The sequence below is a fragment of the Diceros bicornis genome, chromosome 10, assembly GCF_020826845.1.
Source record: "Diceros bicornis minor isolate mBicDic1 chromosome 10, mDicBic1.mat.cur, whole genome shotgun sequence".
NCBI classification, from domain to species: Eukaryota; Metazoa; Chordata; class Mammalia; order Perissodactyla; family Rhinocerotidae; genus Diceros; species Diceros bicornis.
Genome location: NC_080749.1, coordinates 29,113,079 through 29,134,632, shown reverse-complemented (window position 1 = coordinate 29,134,632; position 21,554 = coordinate 29,113,079). Strand labels below are relative to the sequence as shown.

Sequence of the window (21,554 nt, the reverse complement as noted above, 5' to 3'; positions counted from 1 at the left end):
GCACCTCCAAAATATTTTTTCTTAATCTGTGTATGTAGTTCCTCCATCAGAAAGTTGTGTTGCATTGAGTTTTTAATTGAAAAGAATACAGATAAAACTCTCTAGCCTTAGCCAGTGAATAAAAAAGCAAATTGATTAGAGCAATTAATTAATTGAAATTATGGAATTCTAAAACTTTGAGGATACCCCAGAAAGCATATACCGGCTCATTATACAGATGAAGATATTTAGATTAAAAAACATAACTGAGCCAAAATAAGTACCAATGACCCTGAATTTGGGGTCTAATCATTCAGTTATTGAGCATTAACTGTGTGCCAGGTAGTGTACTAGGCACTGTGATACAAAGCTGAGTAAGACCTGGTCCGTGCTTCCATCAGCCCACAGATCTGTAAACAAAAGATTACAATGTAATATTATAAGTTCAATGATTGAGATATGCAGATGATATTCAGTAAGTGAAGAAGGAGACTATGAAGTCAGGTTGAGATAGTCAGGAAGGCTACCTGACATGCGAGCAATTCTGTACTATTTCCCAAAAACATGTTACTGAATGCCTTATTTAGTCAGGTGAGGCAGAAAATTGAATTCCTAGAGTAGTGTGGGCATGCATCAGAATCCCCTGAAGGGCTTGTTAAAACACAGATTGCTGATTCGTAGGTCTAGGGTGGACCCCAAGAATTTGCAATTCTGACAAGTTCCCAGGTGATATTGATGCTGCTAGCCTGGAGACCACATTTTGAAAATCACTGTCCTAGAACATCCTTAGGTGTCATGTGTCTCTACAAAAAGCACATGAAAAGAGCACTGAACTGCTGGGCAAAAACACCTTAATCCATAAATTCCTCTAAAATGTAATAAAATAGTCCAACGGTCCTTTTGGTAATATACCAATTCCACAATTTTAGATTACACAGTAATGTGAAAGATCAATACATATTATCTAACTTGGGAATTTTTTTTAAAGACATGGATTCTGTACTGATGCATAGCAATCAAAACTGTCTAAGGGTTAGTAATCTCTAACTCTTGATATTCACAATCTCCTAATATACAACTTCACTTTCAAATTAGACTCTGTCCCTGACTGGGCTGTTTCCTGCTGTTTAAGGAGATACTTGATCCTGCAGAGTACTACAGATTCCCATCCCCTGTTCCTTCTGCAACTCTCTCTCCTAAAGCTCTTCCACACGGGGAATTCTCACTGGCATCTGAACATGTTTTTCCAGGAGAAGGCCATGTCAGAGCAGGTGTGGAGAGACTGGCCCAGACGCTGTGCTAATTCCCAAGGAGAAAAGAAAACGTTGTCGCTCTTGATGAGCCTTCCTGGCTTTGCACACACCTCTGTAGCAGTCGGAGGCTCTGCTGCGCTGCCTGTGTAGTTGTGTGATGAGAAAAAGATCATCCTCTTCCCTCACAACTGTTTTTAGATATCTGGTGCCAATATGTATTTTGGAAGCCTTCTGCGGAAAGGCACACATGTATTTTTAATGATGAAATGCTTATATTCCATTAATTAGTCAACTTTAAACAAAGTAGCCATGACAATTTATACACCTCAACAAATGCTAGTATGGGCTTCTTTAAACGAAAAAATTCGATACAAATGGCTAAATTAAAAATAATTTCCTGTGTTTTCTTATCATCTAAAATGTTAATAAAGAGACTATTTTTCAAAAAGATGATGAATACAGTTACCTAGATTCGTGATTGCTTCTTTAGATCCCTTCACCTTGACATAGTTAAGTAAAAGCCAGATTGTATGATAAATGTGTAATTTCTACATGATACTGAGGAAGTATCCATATATAAATATAATCCCCTGTTATACCTTCATGTGTTTATATGTCTGTATATTGCAGAAGCACAACCATTTTATGTACATCTCTAAATATGAGAATCCCAGAAGTAGGGAAAAAATGATTAATCAACGTCGTCATATCCTCATCCCCATGTACACTTGGGCACTAGTAGGCACTCAAGAAACAGTTATCAAACAAAGGGATGGATGAATGATTCTACTCAATTTTTTACGTATACTTGTTTCAACTCTTCTAGACCTTCCAAGATATTTTCTTTTCCAAAAGAATTATTTATTCATTTTGATGTTTATTAAAATGGCTTAGCATAATATTCAAATACGATTCTTCAATTTTTCATGAAAATTAAAAATATGTTGAGTATTAGACCAGTGATAACAGATTACCTGTCTTCCTTGTTGAACACATGCTTGTTACAAATAAAGAAAATAAATGGTGAGGGGATTACAGTAAAGAGAGAGAAACAGAAAAGAAGCAGTAAGTATCAAGGTCTCATTGTAACTTAATAACTTGTAAAAACACTAAGTAAAACTCACTTTTAAGTATCTTTGAGAAAGCAACCTAAAACAACTCGATTATAGGGAATGACTGATTTGGAGACCAGTATTTCCCTTTCACTTAGAGTTCTGTTAACATTGTTTATTTTTTAGGCAATAATTTTTAAGGCCAGTCCATATTGATATTTATCATTACCTCTCTAAAAAATAAAAAAAAATCATATTTATCTAAGATAGACATAAACATATTTATGAAAGTATCATTACTAAGAAACATTAGTAAGAGTGACCTCCATATTTACAAGCAATTGAGGCTTTTCTGACTTGAAGAGACCTAGAAATTTACCCTAACAATATTAATACACATGGCGATGAGGAAAGATTTTTAATTACTGAAGTTCTTTTTTTGGATAGAGAAAAGTTTACCTGACCTTAGGGAAGCTTGAGATATTTGCAAGACATTAGGGTAAATTTTAGGACTAAATGCAAAATCTCTGGAGAAGGTATGGGAAGAAATTATTTGAGGTTTCTTGTGAATTTTTATTATGGTTTGATCATAAATACCATGCAAATATCCTTTGTCAGTGTGTTTTGGCAGTTCTTCCAAGACAACCAAGAGGTGAAGAGCATTACAGAAAAAAGGGAAAATGAGGTTGATTTTACACTAGAAAAATGCAGTGGGGAATTCTATAACTTTCTAGCAAATTTTCTACCTCATTCCTATGTCCACTATACAGTATTACAAAATCTTTCTAATGACCAAAAATGTCAACTTCCAAGTGGAATCAAAATTTCTTCCTTCCCAACAATTTTGAGAGTAACCAAAAATAATCCCATCACTTGTTCTAATATTATAACAATTAGAGTGATTTGAGGTCTAAGAGACTGAAGCACAACAAAGCCTAAAGTAGAAAAGAGAATGTTTTGGCTCATGGAATCGAAGGAGGGTTGACAACAGAGCCACTGGAATGACAGAGGTGTAGCTTGGCCTCAGCAGCAAGTAGAGCTAGAAATATACTGTCTGGACTTGCCATCTTGTCTCTGCTCTTCTCTGTGTGTCTGCTTCATTCTCTCTCTTCATAAATCTCGCTCTACGTGGGAAATATTAATTAGTTCGTTCTACATCTTATAGCTGTAATCACTCGGGAAAAAAAAAAGCTGCCTTGATGTTCTCTTTGGAACAAAGTCCTAAAATCATAGGGAAGGGATTTACTGAACTTATTGGATCTGTTGGCTACTCCTGGACCAATCAATGGTTTGGCCTGGAGAATGAAGGACTAAGATTGGTTCCCTTCAAGTGCAGATTAATCCACTGTGGCTAGGGGGGCAGGATCATGCAATAACATGGCAGTTCTCTTGGGTACCATGAGGTTTGGCAATTTGGAAAATGGGGAGCTGTTCCCAGGCAAAGGAGAATGTTGTGGTGCTGGGTAGAAAAACCATAGCAACACCAAAGCAAAACCACATTATATCCATGATGGTTATACCTAGTTCAAGGAAGACTCGACTCTAGCCCACTTAAGTGATTCTAGATATATGAGATATACAACAAACAGCATATGTATACCACATGAAGAAAAATCCTGATGGAGCAAATCAATTTAAATGATTGAGTAATATTTTCTTTATGAAACTCTTTTTGAATACTCATCTGAGCCTTGTCGAATTATTGCAAGTATTTATGATCACCACTACACAGTTTATCCCATAATTGTTCTACGATTGCCTTAATAGTAGGTCTAAATCCCTAGCTCAACTGTAGATATCTCATCTTATGCTTCCTTTTACTAGAAGACGTCTGCACCAAAATTAGTGTTAAGGACATAATTTATTCTATATTCATTCCATAAATGATTCTTGAGAGCCTAACAATTTCTAGGCAATATGTGCGATGCTCAGGATACAAAGATGATCCAAGATGATCCTTAAAGAGAGTACATGATTTGATGTCTTTTGTCCCCATTACACTTGACATAGAAATCTAGCATGGCCAAATTTGATCTAGCAAGTGAATTGCCTCTCCAAACACCAGTAGTGTATCTAGACGCAGTTTAGTTTGCCTATCCAGAAAAATCAGAATTTTCCTCCCTTTTAAGCTGAAAAGCTATTAATGCAAATCCAATTGAATTTGCATTTGATTACATTTCTGATGGAAACATTCATATGCAAATGAAAATTCATGCAAAGATAGCCAGATAATTCAAATAGTTGCTGAAATATCAAGATAAAATTAGGATGTTAAATGTACATCTATCTATGTTTACTAGGTTATACTAAAGATCTTCAAGTGGGACAGTGTTCTTGAAAAACTTAAATAAATGGTATTCTAAATGTTTGACAACGTTCAAGTAGGTCTGGGCTCAGAAAGGAGCTATTACATTACTTTCTATTGCCACAATGCTGAAAAAGAAGTCAGTCGCTGGTCAAATCAGTCAAGTTGCTCAAAAGAGTTCCATCTTGGATCTACCATTTTGTCCCCTTTATCTTTTCTTTCTCTTAAAAACAAAAGGTGAGTTTTGTTAGATCTGAAGTTATTTTAATGATCCAAAACAATGAACAAATAGTTTGTGCAAGTTGGCAGTTCCTTCATACTCCCTAGCAATTTAATGGTGCAAGTTAAATGACATCATCACAATCATTACCAATAAGTATCCTTTGGAAAGCATCTATGTCATCATGAGTATACCCGTGGAAAAGTGATCTTAATCATTGTTATTGTTCTAAGAACAGATTTAAGACTTCAGATTCTAAGAAAGAATTTAAGCAAAATTTCAAAATATAAACCTTAATCCACTATTGCACATTCCAAACCCATATTTGAAGGAAATACAGGTGTTAGAATCAGACTGTTGCTCTTGTTAAACTTAACAGAAGTTGGAGTGGCAAAAGAGAATGTTTTAGTCAATGTGTTAGTTCACAGTTTCAAGTCTTTTTAGAATTCCAGTGCTTGGTGAATGTCACCTACCATCCATCAAATTCGGAGAGCCTGAACCTAAGGGATCTTAGCACCTCCCCCCTTGGCACACCTAATCCTTTCCCAAGTCTAATGAGTTTACTTAAGTATCTCTCAAGTCCAGCCACTTCTTGTAGTCTCCATCCTCAATTCCTTAACCTTTATCTTTTGCCTTTATCTATGGCAAGAGCCTCCTAACTGGTTTCCCAGAATCAACTTTTCTTTTCCTCCCATCGTTACCATACTATAGCCAGAGTTGTCATTTAAAAATGCAGATAATCCGTAATTTCATCCAACCATCCTCCTTGCTTAATACCCTTCAATGGCTTCCTGTTCCTCTTAGAATAAAACCCAGATCCTTAATAGGGCTATCACACGCTGCACAGTCTGGCTCCTGCCTGCCTCTCCACCCTTCCATCATGCTGTTCCCCTTTCACTCTCTGCTGTCTAGCCCTGTCCTTTTAGATTGTGAAATGCACCATGCTCCTTCCAGTCACCGCTTCCTCGCGCATGCCGCTGCTCCCCAGCTTCTGAAGTTAGTTAACTTCATGCTTTCTCAATTAAAGCTTTCCTGATCTTCTAGACTCTATTGGGTTTCCCTATTACTTTTTTTATATCACCATACAACTTTTTTTTATAGTACTTATTTGAGTTTCTAATGTTATATTTATTTTTGAGATAATATCAGTTGTATTGATTATTCTCATGGCTTTCTGAAGGATGAGAATGGGTCTGTTTTTTCCTTACCAAAACAAGACATGATGCCTACCACATACCAGTCATTCAGTAAATATTTGTTGACTTAATGGAAGGTTCCACTTTCTATTCTTCTCATCTATAATCCACAAGTTCATAATAGTGAAACTCAAAAATAAAAATAAAAATTGACTAGCTTGCTGGAACATCACCCTGCCACAAATTGTCAGGGATAAATTAGTATGCAAATACTGTAATATCGTTTAGGGCAGAGAAGGTGAGGTGACCAGTATAGTGGAATCAAGGTTAACTGCTCTCAGAAACTATGAAAGTAGGGCTACACCATGAACTATAGTAGTAAAGGACTTTTTTTCACCTACTTATGGCAGAGAATAGTGTACTAGCCACTCTTCCAACTCTGTCTTGTGCATAAAAATTTTTATTAAGGATATTTAAGCTATAACTTATTTCAGAAACATATCTAGAGGTTTTAAATATACAAAGGCTTGAGACACAGGTAGCTAAAATTGATTTACAACTATTATTCATTTCATGGGAATAGGGTCATAGTTACAAAAGTTAAAAATCATGTCAAAATCACATAGCAATATTGCCAGTTTCTTAACTCCCTCTGTTACTTTTTTTTTTGTGAGGAGATCAGCCCTGTGCTAACATCTGCCAATCCTCCTCTTTTTTTGCGGAGAAGACTGGCCCTGGGCTAACATCCGTGCCCATCTTTCTCCACTTTATATGGGACGCCGCCACAGCATGGCTTGCCAAGCGGTGCCTCAGTGCGCGCCCGGATCCGAGCTGGCGAACCCCAGGCCACCCCAGCGGAGCGCGCGCACTTAACCGCTGCAGCACTTAACTGCTGCACCACCAGGCCGGCCCCCTCCTTCTGTTACTTTCATTTGATTTCTCTAAGTTGTGAGCTTAACTTTATTTTCAGCAGCTTTAAAATACTGAGCTAAATATTGAAATTATACAGAAAGATAAACTGCCACATTCCATGATTTTTTTTACGAAGTTGCATTATTCTCTCTCTAGAAATATCTGTCCTCTCACATCTGTCTCAGACTATGTAGTCCTGGCCATCTGTGATACTCAGAGGGCCTAGGGTTAAAAACTTATATTTAGCAACAGGATGTATCTGTGGTTAGGAAAGTTAAGTTTAGTGGACAATAAAAAATTAAATATACCTTTCTTAAAAGAAAAAGAAGTTTTATATAGATTATTAAAATAGCATTGAGCTTATAGTATCTGTCATGTTTACGGACCTTAGGATGTAGTTCTGTTTTTTAAACAGAACTAAAAAGAACTAAAAAACATTTAAAAATTTCTTTCATTCTTTGTGAATTATGCAAACTAGTATTCCAGGAAAGGAGAAAATAAAATGTGCCTATTTAACTTAAAGCAAAGTGTCCTCTTTTTTTGCATATATTATGAGAATAAGCATTTAATCAATAACTGATCACTTGCAACTTACAAATAAACTAGGTATTTGCAAGTCAACATTTCTCACTAACAATGGCGTGAGCAGACTTGGGCTCCTAGGAAGAGGGCCCTGAAAAGACATTTCTTTTCCTTTTATGATTTCAGTTAAGAATGCAAATTGCACATCAGACTTTGAGGAATACTTTGCCAAAAGAAAACTAGATGAACGCGATGGCCATGCAGTCAGCATCGAGGAGTACCTTCAGCGCAGTGACACAGCCATTATTTACCCAGAAGCCCCTGAGGAGCTGTCTCGCCTTGGCACGCCAGAGGCCAATGGGCAAGAAGAAAATGGTGAGGCTGTAATTCATTTTTAGCCACTACACTGACCTCTGCAGCTGTTACAATTACAAATGCACTACATGCCTGGGTGTTTACCTTAAAATTTGAAGAACAGCTGCAGAGGCATGGAATTTCATGAGCAAAGATTAGAACTGTAATTTTAGGGTATTGTGAAATTTTTTTGTCAGCAAATTTGTGTCATTTGTACACCCAATACAGAACAAGAACAATTAGAGCCTATTTCTAAGAGATAAAAATATCTAAACTGATTCCTATCTTTCCGAAATATTTCACTTTTGAGGAAAAAAAAAGTTTAGAGATATTGACCCTAACTTTTTGTTCTTCTTTACTGACACATGAAAAGCTCGATCACACTGTGAATTCCTGAGTCAGATGTGACTATAGGTTGACGACGAACTGTCAGTCACCTAAAGAGAATTTCCTCATTTATCAGCTGTTTAAATTTCCCCCAAAAAGCTCAAGTAATTAATTAATTTTCTAGCGCAGTGTGAGCTGATTCCGACAAGTCTGTCCTGGGTGTGCGAGGGGACTGGCGTGCACAGAGGCCGAGGGCAATGATGGCACTCTCGCGGAGCAGATTGCCGTGATTCCTGTCATACCACCCCGGGCAGTCAGCCCATTAGCTGCCATTGATTCAATGACCGTTTGGCCTGCTTCTCTCCCTCTGTCTCTCGGCTCCAGACCTGCCACCTGGAACTCCAGATGCTTTTGCCCAACTGCTGACCTGCCCCTACTGCGACCGGGGCTACAAGCGCTTGACATCACTGAAGGAGCACATCAAGTACCGCCACGAGAAGAATGAAGAGAACTTTTCCTGCCCTCTTTGTAGCTACACGTTTGCCTACCGCACCCAGCTCGAGCGGCATATGGTGACGCACAAGCCAGGGACAGATCAGGTGGGGGGTTGGTTTTAAGTGATTTCTTTCTATAATAACCCCTTAGAGAAACGATATTGCTTTGATTGGCAATCATTATTAATTTTTCATGGCATTTTGAAGATGCAGATCTTTTAATGGTAATAGCTTTAATTGAGGTCTAAATGATTTTTTGATGGTCTCTTCTAATATGATTTAATAGTCTTATGTTCACGATCGAATGAGTGTGTTAATTTCTAATTTAGAAATTTTATTTGCACTTTAACTTGACTTTAGTTTCCTTTTTATGTTCCACAAAAAGTGAATAAAATTGTAGCATTTTAATTATACGTTATTAAACATCTCAGCAATTTTAATTCCATTTTTCACCTAGTTTTCTTGGAAATTTTTTTCATATAGGATCTAAGTCATAGTAAGAGAAGTATTTCTTTCATTTGTCATATAACACCTTCAGTTACTTAGAGTATATTTACAAGCTGCTGCTAGTTTATGAAATCTAATTCAGTGTTTTAAGGAAAATCAAAAAAGTATATAATGTCTATGTATATGTATAAAATAAACTGGATTAATACTAAATTGTTGGATCTACATTAAAAATAATCCCTTTTTAATATGCATATTTGTTGTTAAATGTTAAGACTGCTCTGCCTTTTTTGGCTTACTTGTGTCAAAAATAAAAACTCTATCTTGAACAGGTAAGCATAGCTTCTTAAATCCTTAAAATGATTGAATAGGATTGATTCAGTGTCCCTTAAATGTTGTAGCAAAACTGCTCTTTCTCTCCTCCTGGGAGAATTGCCTGCAGATTGATATTATGATGTGTTCAGATGGTAACGAAATGATGTGCCTTAAGTCCCAATAACTGGCCCTACAGATCTGGCATCACCTGTCTAATAAGCCTTGACACTATATCTGTTTTTAAAACTATTAAACAGGTTATTCTATACAATTCTTGTGTTTTTTCCTTCTGGGTTTTATTTTCTTTGAATACGGAAAATGAGAATAAGCAAACACAATCAAGCAGTGGTGGTGATACTATATTACGGAATTTTACTATTTTAAGAGAACAGCTCATCTAAAATCATTCCGTTTATATCTGATTGGATTTGTCACCTGAATGTTTTTCAAACTTCAGTTATAAAAACTATGCTTGCATAGTTACTCTTATGTAACAGTTTATCTCCCCTTGCTGATATGCACAAAAACTCTAGGAAAAAAAAAAGTGCCTAGATATTTATCTAGCATAACTGCTTTAAATTTCACATGCAGAAGTGTGATTGTGTTGGCGCATTATGAATGGTAGCTTTGGTGTTGAAAAGTCCCCTCATTTGCTCATGGCATTTACAATTAGTAAATTAAAATGATTGTATCATATTAACAGTGGCACAACTAAAGTTTATAGTAGTCCTCTGAGGGCTGTGGGGGGAGACAAAGCAGCTGTTGCTGTTTGTTTATGCAACTCAGCAACATATGAGCGCTGGTCCCTCAATGGCGCTCGGCGGGCTGGGCTCTGCTTGATCTTTGAAGGTTGCTGCTGTTTGAACAAACCTCCCTGTGTCCCATGTAACACCATCTGTCTCACTAGGAATGTGGGAAGATTCAGCACACCCTAGCAGTTGTCATACCGTTTCTGTGCTGTCTTTTTGCAAAAGGCTTTTGTGTCATTGCTGCTTGAAAAAGGCTGACCTCCTACCTTGAGCGTCCAGAGTGGATGACTGTATTTTTTTTTTCAGAATTCTAAGTCACAGTGCTTTTTTTCCCCTTGTTCAAAAAGGTCAGCTGTGTTTGATTATATCTTCGCTGCTTTTAACTTGTCTTTTCAGCGAACTTTTTTTTTTGTCCCTACTTCCTAGCACACTACTAAAAAGGAAAATGAAAAGTCGTTGAAGTCTTTCCTCCTGGCCTGTGATAAAACTGCTCAAGCAGCTATAACCCAAGATGTTGTCTCTTACATTTGATAATGAATCAAATCTGATATGCAACACCTCAGGAAAAAGAGGGTTTCCATTTGCTCCTAGCACAGTGAATGGGATATTTAAACATGCTTATAGTGTAATGAAATATTTACAGTCAAGGATTTTTTTGTTTCTGTATGAGGTTTTGTTTTTTCTTCTTCAAATTTGGTATTGCTTCAGTATAAGATAGACTTTTACCCTGATACAGAAAATTTGATAAAATTAGTTATTTGTGTGGGGAGTTTTTTGAGAGACTATTTAGAATTTTCAGGGTAATATTTATTTTTTTCCTGGACAAAATAGTTGCATTCCAACAGGGAATCTTCAGATTTTAGAATTTGCAGTAAACACAGAGAACCACAAACATCTTTACAATTATGCTTTCTCATCTCCAAAGGCTTAAAGAAACATTTTGGAAAAGAGACTACAGAGATAATTCTAAAGCAAGCGCTAGATGCCCATGTGAAAGCACTTTTTTTTTCATTTGTTCCAATTTTATTGCCAACATTATCACTTTTATTGCAACTCTGAAAGACTGGGCAAATAAATAAACATGCACTCAAATCTTTTGGCCTGTCTGAAAAATAGAGGCCTTTCAAAAATATTTGTAACAAATTTCCTTTGTTCTTCTTGCACAAAACTGATGTCAGTCTTTCTCCTTTTACAGCACCAAATGCTGACCCAAGGAGCAGGTAATCGCAAGTTCAAGTGCACGGAATGCGGCAAGGCCTTCAAATACAAACACCATCTGAAAGAACACCTGCGAATTCACAGCGGTGAGTAGCAGAGGTGCTGGGGCTCACATTTGCATTTTGTTTCATTAGGGGAGTCTTAAAAGATTGTTTAAAATTTACACAATCCTGTTTGCAGCTTTTTGGAACTACCCATTTATGTCATAAACTATATGTGCCTGCTTTGTCTTCATGAGATGTGTGGTACCACCAATAGCATGATCCTATAAAAAGAAGTGGAATGCTTATCTTTTCTATAAATTGCAAATACTTTGATTTCTTACAAAATCTAGAGGATCCTTTTTGTCCTTTTAAAAACCCTTCTACAGATTAAATATTTTTGACCTGAAGAAACTCAGCTGGCAAATTCTGAAGGATATTCATTTTTGATACCTAAGCATGAAAGAAAAAATTGAAGAATTTTAGGTAACAGCTTTTGTATAATAAATGTTCCTTGATTCCTCAGAGCTGTATATTACAGAACAACATCCTACCACTGAGATTTCTTCTTTATAACTATTTTGATAGCTCTGCCAAGCATTTTATTACCAAATTGGATGCTATTCAAAGGACTCGTTGGATTGGTAGAATCAATGGAATCTCCACAGAGTTGATTAAAGCCATGGCTACACTTCCCTTTAAATACTGTGACATCTTTATTGTGCTATTGACCACACATTAATCTGACACTGTTTAAATAGGAGGCTGCCGATGGCAAGACAAGATTTGGGATCTTGGCTGAAAAAGGCATAGATAGCCCTCACCTTCCACTGCTAACATCTTGAATTATGTCTTCCTGGGGTAGATAAAGCCCAGAAACAGTTATGGCCACATAATTTTAAAATAAGCACCTAGAATGTAGAGGTACCCCATTGTGTTCCTTTCAGTTGGTTTCACAGATTCTTGTCATGGTAGACAATTGCAATTGTCCAATCAGAGAAATGTAACGTTAATTTTAATTATCATTTTAGGTGAAAAACCGTATGAGTGCCCAAACTGCAAGAAACGTTTCTCCCATTCTGGTTCCTACAGTTCACACATCAGCAGCAAGAAATGCATTGGTTTAATCTCTGTAAATGGCCGAATGAGAAACAATATCAAGACGGGTTCTTCCCCTAATTCTGTTTCTTCTTCTCCTACTAATTCAGCCATTACCCAGTTAAGAAACAAATTGGAGAATGGAAAACCACTTAGTATGTCTGAACAAACAGGCTTACTTAAAATTAAAACAGAACCACTAGACTTCAATGACTATAAAGTTCTTATGGCCACACACGGGTTTAGTGGCACTAGTCCCTTTATGAATGGTGCACTTGGAGCCACCAGCCCTTTAGGAGTTCATCCGTCTGCTCAGAGTCCAATGCAGCACTTAGGTGTAGGGATGGAAGCCCCTTTACTTGGATTTCCCACAATGAATAGTAACTTAAGCGAGGTACAAAAGGTTCTACAGATTGTGGACAATACGGTTTCCAGGCAAAAGATGGACTGCAAGGCTGAAGAAATTTCAAAGTTGAAAGGTTATCACATGAAGGATCCATGCTCTCAACCTGAGGAACAAGGAGTTACTTCTCCTAATATTCCACCTGTAGGTCTTCCAGTAGTGAGTCATAATGGTGCCACTAAAAGTATTATTGACTACACATTAGAAAAAGTCAATGAAGCCAAAGCTTGCCTCCAGAGCTTGACTACTGACTCAAGGAGACAGATCAGTAATATAAAGAAAGAGAAGCTACGTACTTTAATAGATTTGGTCACCGATGATAAAATGATTGAGAACCACAACATAGCCACTCCATTTTCATGCCAGTTCTGTAAAGAAAGTTTTCCTGGCCCCATTCCCTTGCATCAGCATGAACGTTACCTTTGTAAGATGAATGAAGAGATCAAGGCAGTCCTGCAACCTCACGAAAACATAGTCCCCAACAAAGCCGGAGTTTTTGTTGATAATAAAGCCCTCCTCTTGTCATCTGTACTTTCTGAGAAAGGAATGACAAGCCCCATCAACCCATACAAGGACCACATGTCTGTACTTAAAGCATATTATGCTATGAACATGGAGCCCAACTCTGATGAACTGCTGAAAATTTCCATTGCTGTGGGCCTTCCTCAGGAATTTGTGAAGGAATGGTTTGAGCAACGAAAAGTCTACCAGTATTCAAATTCCAGGTCACCATCACTGGAAAGGAACTCCAAGCCGTTAGCTCCCAACAGTAACCCTCCCACAAAAGACTCTTTATTACCCAGGTCTCCTGTAAAACCTATGGACTCCATAACATCACCATCTATAGCAGAACTCCACAACAGTGTTACGAATTGTGATCCTCCTCTCAGGCTAACAAAACCTTCCCATTTTACCAATATTAAACCAGTTGAAAAATTGGACCACTCGAGGAGTAATACTCCTTCTCCCTTAAATCTTTCCTCCACATCTTCTAAAAACTCCCACAGTAGTTCTTACACTCCAAACAGCTTCTCTTCTGAGGAGCTCCAGGCTGAGCCTTTGGACTTGTCATTACCAAAACAAATGAAAGAACCCAAAAGTATTATAGCCACAAAGAACAAAACAAAAGCTAGCAGCATAAATTTAGACCACAACAGTGTTTCTTCGTCATCTGAAAACTCAGATGAGCCTCTAAACTTGACTTTTATCAAGAAGGAGTTTTCAAATTCAAATAATCTGGACAACAAAAGCACTAACCCGGTGTTCGGCATGAACCCGTTTAGTGCCAAACCTTTATACACAGCTCTTCCTCCACAAAGCGCATTTCCCCCTGCCACTTTCATGCCACCAGTCCAGACCAGTATCCCTGGGCTCCGACCATACCCGGGACTGGATCAGATGAGCTTCCTACCACATATGGCCTATACCTACCCAACTGGAGCAGCTACTTTTGCTGATATGCAGCAAAGGAGAAAGTACCAGCGGAAACAAGGATTTCAGGTAATGAGACATATCTCTTTGCTCTGAAGAGAGGAGATGAAAATGATATTGTTTATGAGCATGTAGGGAAAAAAATCTTGGAGAAAAAAAATCAAGTGTTATGTTTTCAGCAGAAATAGAAGAGTTTGTTTTAACTTGAACCTAAAACTGAGTGGGCTAGACATATAAATGGAGAAAGAGTGGAACACTGTACTATTTAAGCATATTTGCCTTTAATAAGATAAAGAAGAACTTAATATTTATTTTTGAGATTTATTTAGATTGATCTGTCTGCTTTTAGAATTATACATTGATAACAATATTTGGTAGGACTTACATAGATGCTGAGTTAACATTTATAACAGTCACATACCTTCACAGATGTTCACAATTTGCAATACTGCATGTCTAAAGTTGATATGTACTTGGTTTTATAGAGAATAGTTTATTTTGAAGAGTATTTAAAAAAACACTTTGTACATTCCACATGGCTTTTTATGTAGTTTTCAAATTAGTGAATAATTTATGGTTTTTCAAATACAAAAACAGGTATGTTTTCACATCGTGGAGTAGAATCCCTGTTTGCAAAATAGGGGCATAAGTAGCAGAGCACCTCTGTAACAGCTGTTCCAGTATTCCCATTTATAGTGCATCTGCCCTCTTTGTAAATGTATGTAAGCCTGTTTAATTGTCTCTAATATTAATTAGTGCAAACGTAGTCTAAGAAAACTGAACTGTGGACTAGCGAATGGAAATGTATGTTATCATGCAAGTTTGCACTCCTTTGGATCAAGACAAAATAAATATCAAGAAATTTAATAATTTACTGATCCACATTCATTATTGCTCAATGCTGAAGGCTGTTTTAACATAGATAGAACATTGATAAAAAGTGTTATTAATATTCCCTATTTCAAATTAGAAAATTAAATATAAAAATATAGCTTGAGGCCTTTAGTTGGTAGACATACATTTAAATAGATTGCATAATAATAACATTTTGTACCTAAATATAAAATTCAATTAAAATGGGGTTTCTACAGCTACAGATCATTTCTAAAGTTAAGCACACTGGAAAATACACAAATTCTCATGTTTCATTTTCACTCATGGTATTTCCTCATATAAAGAAAATTAAGGATTTTTTAAAAATTTATGCTTTTCTCACCTTCAGAGTCGACTATTTTCTGTCCTTGACAAACAATGAGCGCTATTATCTAGGGCAGAAAAGATTTGTATTTTCTTGAAATGTGAGACCTCATATACATGTTTCATGGAGAGTAATAGTTTTTAAAAACTAGATCAATTAATAGCAAGCACTTTTGAGGTTCTCCAAATGTCAGCCTACGCGAAGTTGTTTGGTATAAACACAAGGAGAAGAGACTGTGTTGAACTATGTGATTATATCACAGGGAGAATTGCTTGATGGAGCACAAGACTACATGTCAGGCCTAGATGACATGACAGACTCCGACTCCTGTCTGTCTCGAAAGAAGATCAAGAAGACAGAGAGTGGCATGTATGCATGTGACTTATGTGACAAGACATTCCAGAAAAGCAGTTCCCTTCTGCGACATAAATACGAACACACAGGTATGAGTGACTTTGACTAGCTAGTTAGAGCTTCCCGGCCTGCTGTACATTTCATAATATTTAATGAGTACACTTGTGCAACATAAGATGTAGCATATGCTGATACCTTCAACAAGGAAGAAATAATGCTTTTGCTTAGCTCGGTAGGACTTTTTTGTTGCCTGTTTATTGGATCATTCATGTGTTAATGAGTGTGCTTGTCTTCATATCTTTCAAGTTAATCTGTAAACCAAATTCACAAATCATATCAAAGGTATATTTAAATGGCCAGGGCAATGAAACAGCATGACACAAGTCAGTTATTGAAAATATCTTCAAATTCTTAAGCTGCGATGAACCTAGATATGTAAAAATTTAGCAAAAAATTCAGTCGATGTATTAGTTTCATCATCCAAGCTTTAAGTAAGCCACAATTTGGGGATGATTTTGTTTGGTTTTATAAATTGACCATATTTTGAATAAACTAAAAGTGTTGGTACTGTGAAAGAAAAGACATAAGTAAAGCATTAGGCCAAATGAGCTACTGAAACAACTTATATTTGGAAGACTAAAATAAAAACTTTCTAAATTTAATTGGTTTATTTCCGATTCATGCATTATGAATTAGGAACAATTATACAGAGTTGACAAGACAGCAGCCTAATTCTTCCCTATGAGTAGAGAGATAGATAGTGGGTTAATTTTAAAGAAGAAAGGTGAAGTACCGTAATGTGAAGCAATATTAGTTCCCACAATCCCAGATCTGATCTGCAGCTTCCTGGTGGAGCTATGCCTGCGTTCCCTCCTTCCCTCTGTCTCCTTCCACCCTTACCCACAAAGTAACTCAGCCTCATCCCTGTCCCTAACCCATCTCCAACTTTTCTCCACTAGAAATTTGGAAAGGGCAAAGGGGTAAAGGGGCAAATATGTATGGTGGCGGACAGAAACTAGTCTATTGGTGGTGAGCACAGTGTAGTCTAGACAGAAACCGATATATAATCATGTACACCTGAAGTTACACAATGTTATAAACCAATATGACCACAATAAAATAATTTTAAAAAAAGAAAAAAAAAAAAGAAATTTGCCATGCTGTACAAGCCCTAGATGGGAAAAGAAAGAGTGTAGGATCTCAATCAAATTATTGGCAGGGGAAACTACAGAAAAATTCTCATTGTAAACCAGGAAGTCTAGTACCAAACATTTCAATATAGAGGAAAAATAGTAACCTAACATTAATGCTTTTTGCGGAAAAGTGATGAAGAGACAAAAAAGAAAAAGAAAAAAGAAGAAAAGGGAATGTGAATACTTTCTGTCCTATTTTGACTATCTAAACACGTGGGACCCTTTTTAGAGATTGAAAACTATCCTTGGAAAACACTTGTACTGATCATCTTCCCTTTTTCCTCACTGGGCATGTTCAGGGGGCAGCACAAGTGACCAGAATCAGCCTGAGAGTGGGGGGGAAGTTGGGTGAGTTCTATAACATTAAGTGTTGAGGGTCTTTGTGAAGAGAACAAGGTTGATAAATAACAGCGCTCTTCCTCCAATCAACTCAGTTTTCTTTTTCTTCAACTGTCTGATATTAATTGCTATTGTTTTAAAAGTTCAACTTATGACACTTGAAAGACAACCTAATTGGAATAGCAAATCCCAATAGTTTTTATACTCGTGTGATATAATTCAATGTTTGAAACATCAGAATTTTCCTACATTTGTCTTTTATCATAGATATCAATAGATATTTTCTTTAGTACCAAGTCCTAATTAAGTATTCATAGAGTAAAAATATTTTTATACCTAAATTTACTTTAATATTTTAATCAACCTCAAATATATTTTGCATTTCATTATTCAGCTACAATAGGCACATCACTGAAGGCTTCTTTCCCTCTCTGATTGGTTTTATTATATGACCATATGCAAACTCTATCATTTACTACATGGTGAGTGTAAAACTTTTATTTTAGTGAGGGCTGTCATACATATTGACATTCAGTCAATATCTTTATTTCTTATAAATTTGATAGTCCATAATCTTCATAGGTATATAAATAGTTGAGAGACCCAAAAGTTGACAAACACAAATATGCATAATCAATTTGAAAAATATACTGTATTTTAAAAAATAAAAATAAAATGTTCTGGTCCTTTAAGATGTGAGAAGATCTGCTGCCTAGAAACACTGCCTAGCAACAAGATGTTAACCATCCAATGGTTTCTCTAAATGTGTGATTAATTATCCTCCTGTTGGCTTCCCAGCTTGTCAAGTTTCCAGTGTGTTAACTTTTTGGTCTCTTGACCAAACATCTCATGACGTTTCTACTGTCAGTGTATTAGGTTCCATCAAAGTGAAGTTCTTCATGAATTTTCTATCACTATGATATATGTGGAAATTTAGTCCATTTTCCTTCCCTAATTGGGCCCCACAAGCCTTTTATTTGTTTATATTAAGCACTAGTAATACTTTGAGAATGTACTAATATGAAAATTACAAGTGAGAACAGTCTTTGGGTTGATTGATTCCAAGGTTGGGAAATGAAGTTGAATTATCATTTGATTATGTGTTGATGATGAATGTGTCATTGATAAAGTGTGTTTGTTACATTTGTCTACAATTTAACATATAGAATAGTTTAAATTAATAAGGAAATTATGAGTTACTTATTCTCGAGATCCTGTGCTCTTTTACTTTGACCTGTTTAATTTATTTGCTAGGCAGACATCAAAGATATAATGCTTAATTTTACTTACCAATGCTGTATTCCTTGCTTGCTTTTCCTGGGACCTGGGACAGGGACAGAGGAAGGAAACACTACATAAATGTTGGTTTCAATAGGATTAATTGTCACAAACAAGGACTGTGAAATAAAAAATCTGAAACTCCTCTTAGGCACTGTCAAGAACTCATTTGTATCCCACTAAAATTTAAATCTGACATTTATTGAGTACTTTCTTTATTGAAACATTGTGGTAGGTGCTTTTAAACCCACCTCATTTAGAAAAGTAATAAAAATGTTTCTACTTTTGAGTAATGTGGAAGTTTTAAATAAATTACCAATTTTGTTTCTCAGTGAAACAATATTTTTCATACCACAAACCTTCTATTTATTAACTTCAGTTATCATTCTAGCTGTCAGGCAAATCATGAACCTCAATATTAGAGAAAAAAATTTACCCTAAAAAAGTTTTGATTCACTCAATGTCAATTTGGATGTTTTTTTGAATCTTGTTCATGTGGAAATTTAATCCCAGGACATCTTGATTTGAATCAGGTAAACCAATCAAACAAGTTAAAAAGAGATGCATGTCCAAGTCAGTTCCTATTTAAATTGAATTTATTAAATGCTTTACCAGCGAGATTTCTGGAGATTAGTAGAATATTTAGTGCAAGGTGAAGGTCAAAACTCCCCACTCCCTGCTCCAAAATTCTGTCCTCTGCATGACGTAATAGATGAACATTTTATTCTTTCAGGTTGTCAGTGCATAATGTAGAATTAATATATTTTGATTATAAGCATATTGTTTACAGAATATACATAGAATAGATGCAGTTCAGTGGGCATCCCCGAAGCATTTCTAAACAGGCCTTGATACTTGTCCTGGAGAGAGCCCCTTCTCTCTGGGAACACTGCTCTGTGTTTTGTTCCTTTGGAAAAGACAGAGCCATACCAACTGTGATGTTCATTCAAAATTATTCACATAGCCAATCTGTGAAGTGACCTAACTGGTTGACCTTTTTGTGCTGCTGAGCTGATGAGACTCTAGTATCTAAAGGAGGTTGTAGGACAGTTCTCCGCATGCGTACTGTAGCAACTAAAGCACCAAGACATTTTTCATCTGCAATTTCTCTTCTCTCCATTCAGATTCATTCCTCCCATGTACTCTGCTCCTGATACATGGTGTCTTGCTTACAACTTGGGAAATTATTGAACATGTATTAATGAATACAAATAAAAGTATCTAACATTAATTGAGTGCTTACCATGTGCCATCCTTGTACTAAACACTTTACCTATGTTGTCTCCTTTACTCCTTATGCCCTGTCCACAAGTTAGGTCCCCAAATGAGCTGCCTTTTATGGATAAGGACCCTGATCCTCAGAGAGGTTAACATGCCTGAGACTGCATAGCTGGTTGTAAAAGATGGATTTGAACCTGGGCAATCAGACTCCAGAACCCACCTCCCCTATGTAACACTGCACCATCCTGCCCATGGGAATGAATTGCCACTGTCAGAAACATCTTATCCTTGCTCCTGATAGCATCTTTTTCTTTAAGGTCCAAGTACACAAGAGAAAGACCAACTTCATGCATAGCAACTTGAAGTTTTCTGGAAGGCAAAACCTCTGTCTTTTTCCCAAATGCACTTCTGCTTCCTGTTAAACTACCTCCCCACCACGGTGGTCTTGTCAAATGGAGAAGCACGCTGTCTTTCCAAACTCTTGGCACTCTATTGGAATTCTCTTCTCTGTTATCCAGTTTACCTCATTCAAAACATCTTTTCCAAAAGTTGAGTGGTTCTTGTGTGGTTTGAATTATACTTTTTTTCTTCAGAGTATTAGCTACCTTCAAGTCGATTACTAGAATCTTCCTTATTTCCAATACAACAAGTAGTCACCAACAAATATCTTTCTAATTTCTTCTCTTACAGGTAAATAACTTCTTCCTACTCTAGTATTGTGCCTTACCACATCTATCATCACTAAATTTATATTGGACATTCCAGTAAGATAAAGACCATTAATGAAATAACATATAGCAGCCTACAGCATTTTCTAAATAGTAGCGTGCCCCAGAGGCATTCAATAACATTATTAAAGATATTTGATTACTAATTGATATTATATATCACCATATAACTGAATACCTGAAGTGTGTAGAATGGGTTCCTAATCTTATAACATGACACTTAGCAAATGAAAATGGGGTTGAATCTACTAATGCTGGTTTTTAATTTAATTTGCTGAAGCGCAAGTCTGTATTAGGAAATACAAGCACATAGCTTCATGTATGTTATGATGATACATAGTTCTCTACATGACACATCTCTGACTTTAACTCTGGAGCATCAGTCTGATAATTTTTTTTTTTTTTGTCAGTTCTATTTTGGAAATAAACTTTTAAGTATGGCAGCTATGGAAGGTGTTGAAGGCATTCCAGTGCTATTTGTGGCCTGGAATCAACCAGATGTGTTTAGGCTTGGCACTAGTTTCAAGTTCCAAACACTGGTTAGAAACTGCCTGGAATGCCAAAGGAAATACAGCATTCTCTAGCTGAAGAGTATTTTAACACTCAACAAGTGGCTGACATCTCATGGAAAACTTTGGAGGGAAAACACTGTTAGGGATTAGTTCAGCCTCCAGGGCATCCATCTTTCTACTCTGTATTTTCAAATGATTTCTTCTCTGATTTTTATTCTTAGAATCATATGTCTGACAAGACACTCTTAACATCATCTTTCCTCTATTGCTGCTTCTGCCTAACTTGGCAATTTGCTCCTGTTTGAGACGTAAAGCCCATTTTCAAAGGAACCATCGATGACGTAACAAGCAGACGGTATCAAGGCCAATGCCAGCAATGATGCTGTCTTCGTCACTTTTAACAAGTCCTTGTTTTAAAAATGCAAGGAAGAGAATTACCTGATAAAAATATGTGCTAAAGCACTAGAAATTTCTTGTTCAATAGGACATTTTTCAAAATTTTTAATGAGGCAATTAGCAATTGAAAGCTTCCTCT

The 21,554-nt window shown here is 36.5% G+C and overlaps 1 protein-coding gene and 1 long non-coding RNA gene across 4 annotated transcripts in view; one reads left to right on the top strand and one right to left on the bottom strand.

The window, feature by feature from the left end:
* The window catches only part of LOC131410704 (uncharacterized), a 145,559-nt gene that overhangs the window by 66,252 nt on the left and 57,753 nt on the right, over window positions 1-21,554 (bottom strand). The window contains exon 2 of the long non-coding RNA XR_009221397.1: window positions 18,571-18,604. This is a non-coding gene — a long non-coding RNA (uncharacterized LOC131410704). The remainder of the gene's footprint in view (window positions 1-18,570; window positions 18,605-21,554) is intronic.
* ZEB2 (zinc finger E-box binding homeobox 2) overlaps window positions 1-21,554 on the top strand; it is a 131,489-nt gene that overhangs the window by 104,159 nt on the left and 5,776 nt on the right. For all 3 annotated transcript variants that reach the window (XM_058548903.1, XM_058548901.1, XM_058548902.1), the window contains 5 exons: window positions 7,566-7,754; window positions 8,445-8,659; window positions 11,261-11,369; window positions 12,296-14,265; window positions 15,657-15,837. In XM_058548903.1, the coding sequence (XP_058404886.1) occupies window positions 7,566-7,754; window positions 8,445-8,659; window positions 11,261-11,369; window positions 12,296-14,265; window positions 15,657-15,837 (2,664 nt within the window). The remainder of the gene's footprint in view (window positions 1-7,565; window positions 7,755-8,444; window positions 8,660-11,260; window positions 11,370-12,295; window positions 14,266-15,656; window positions 15,838-21,554) is intronic.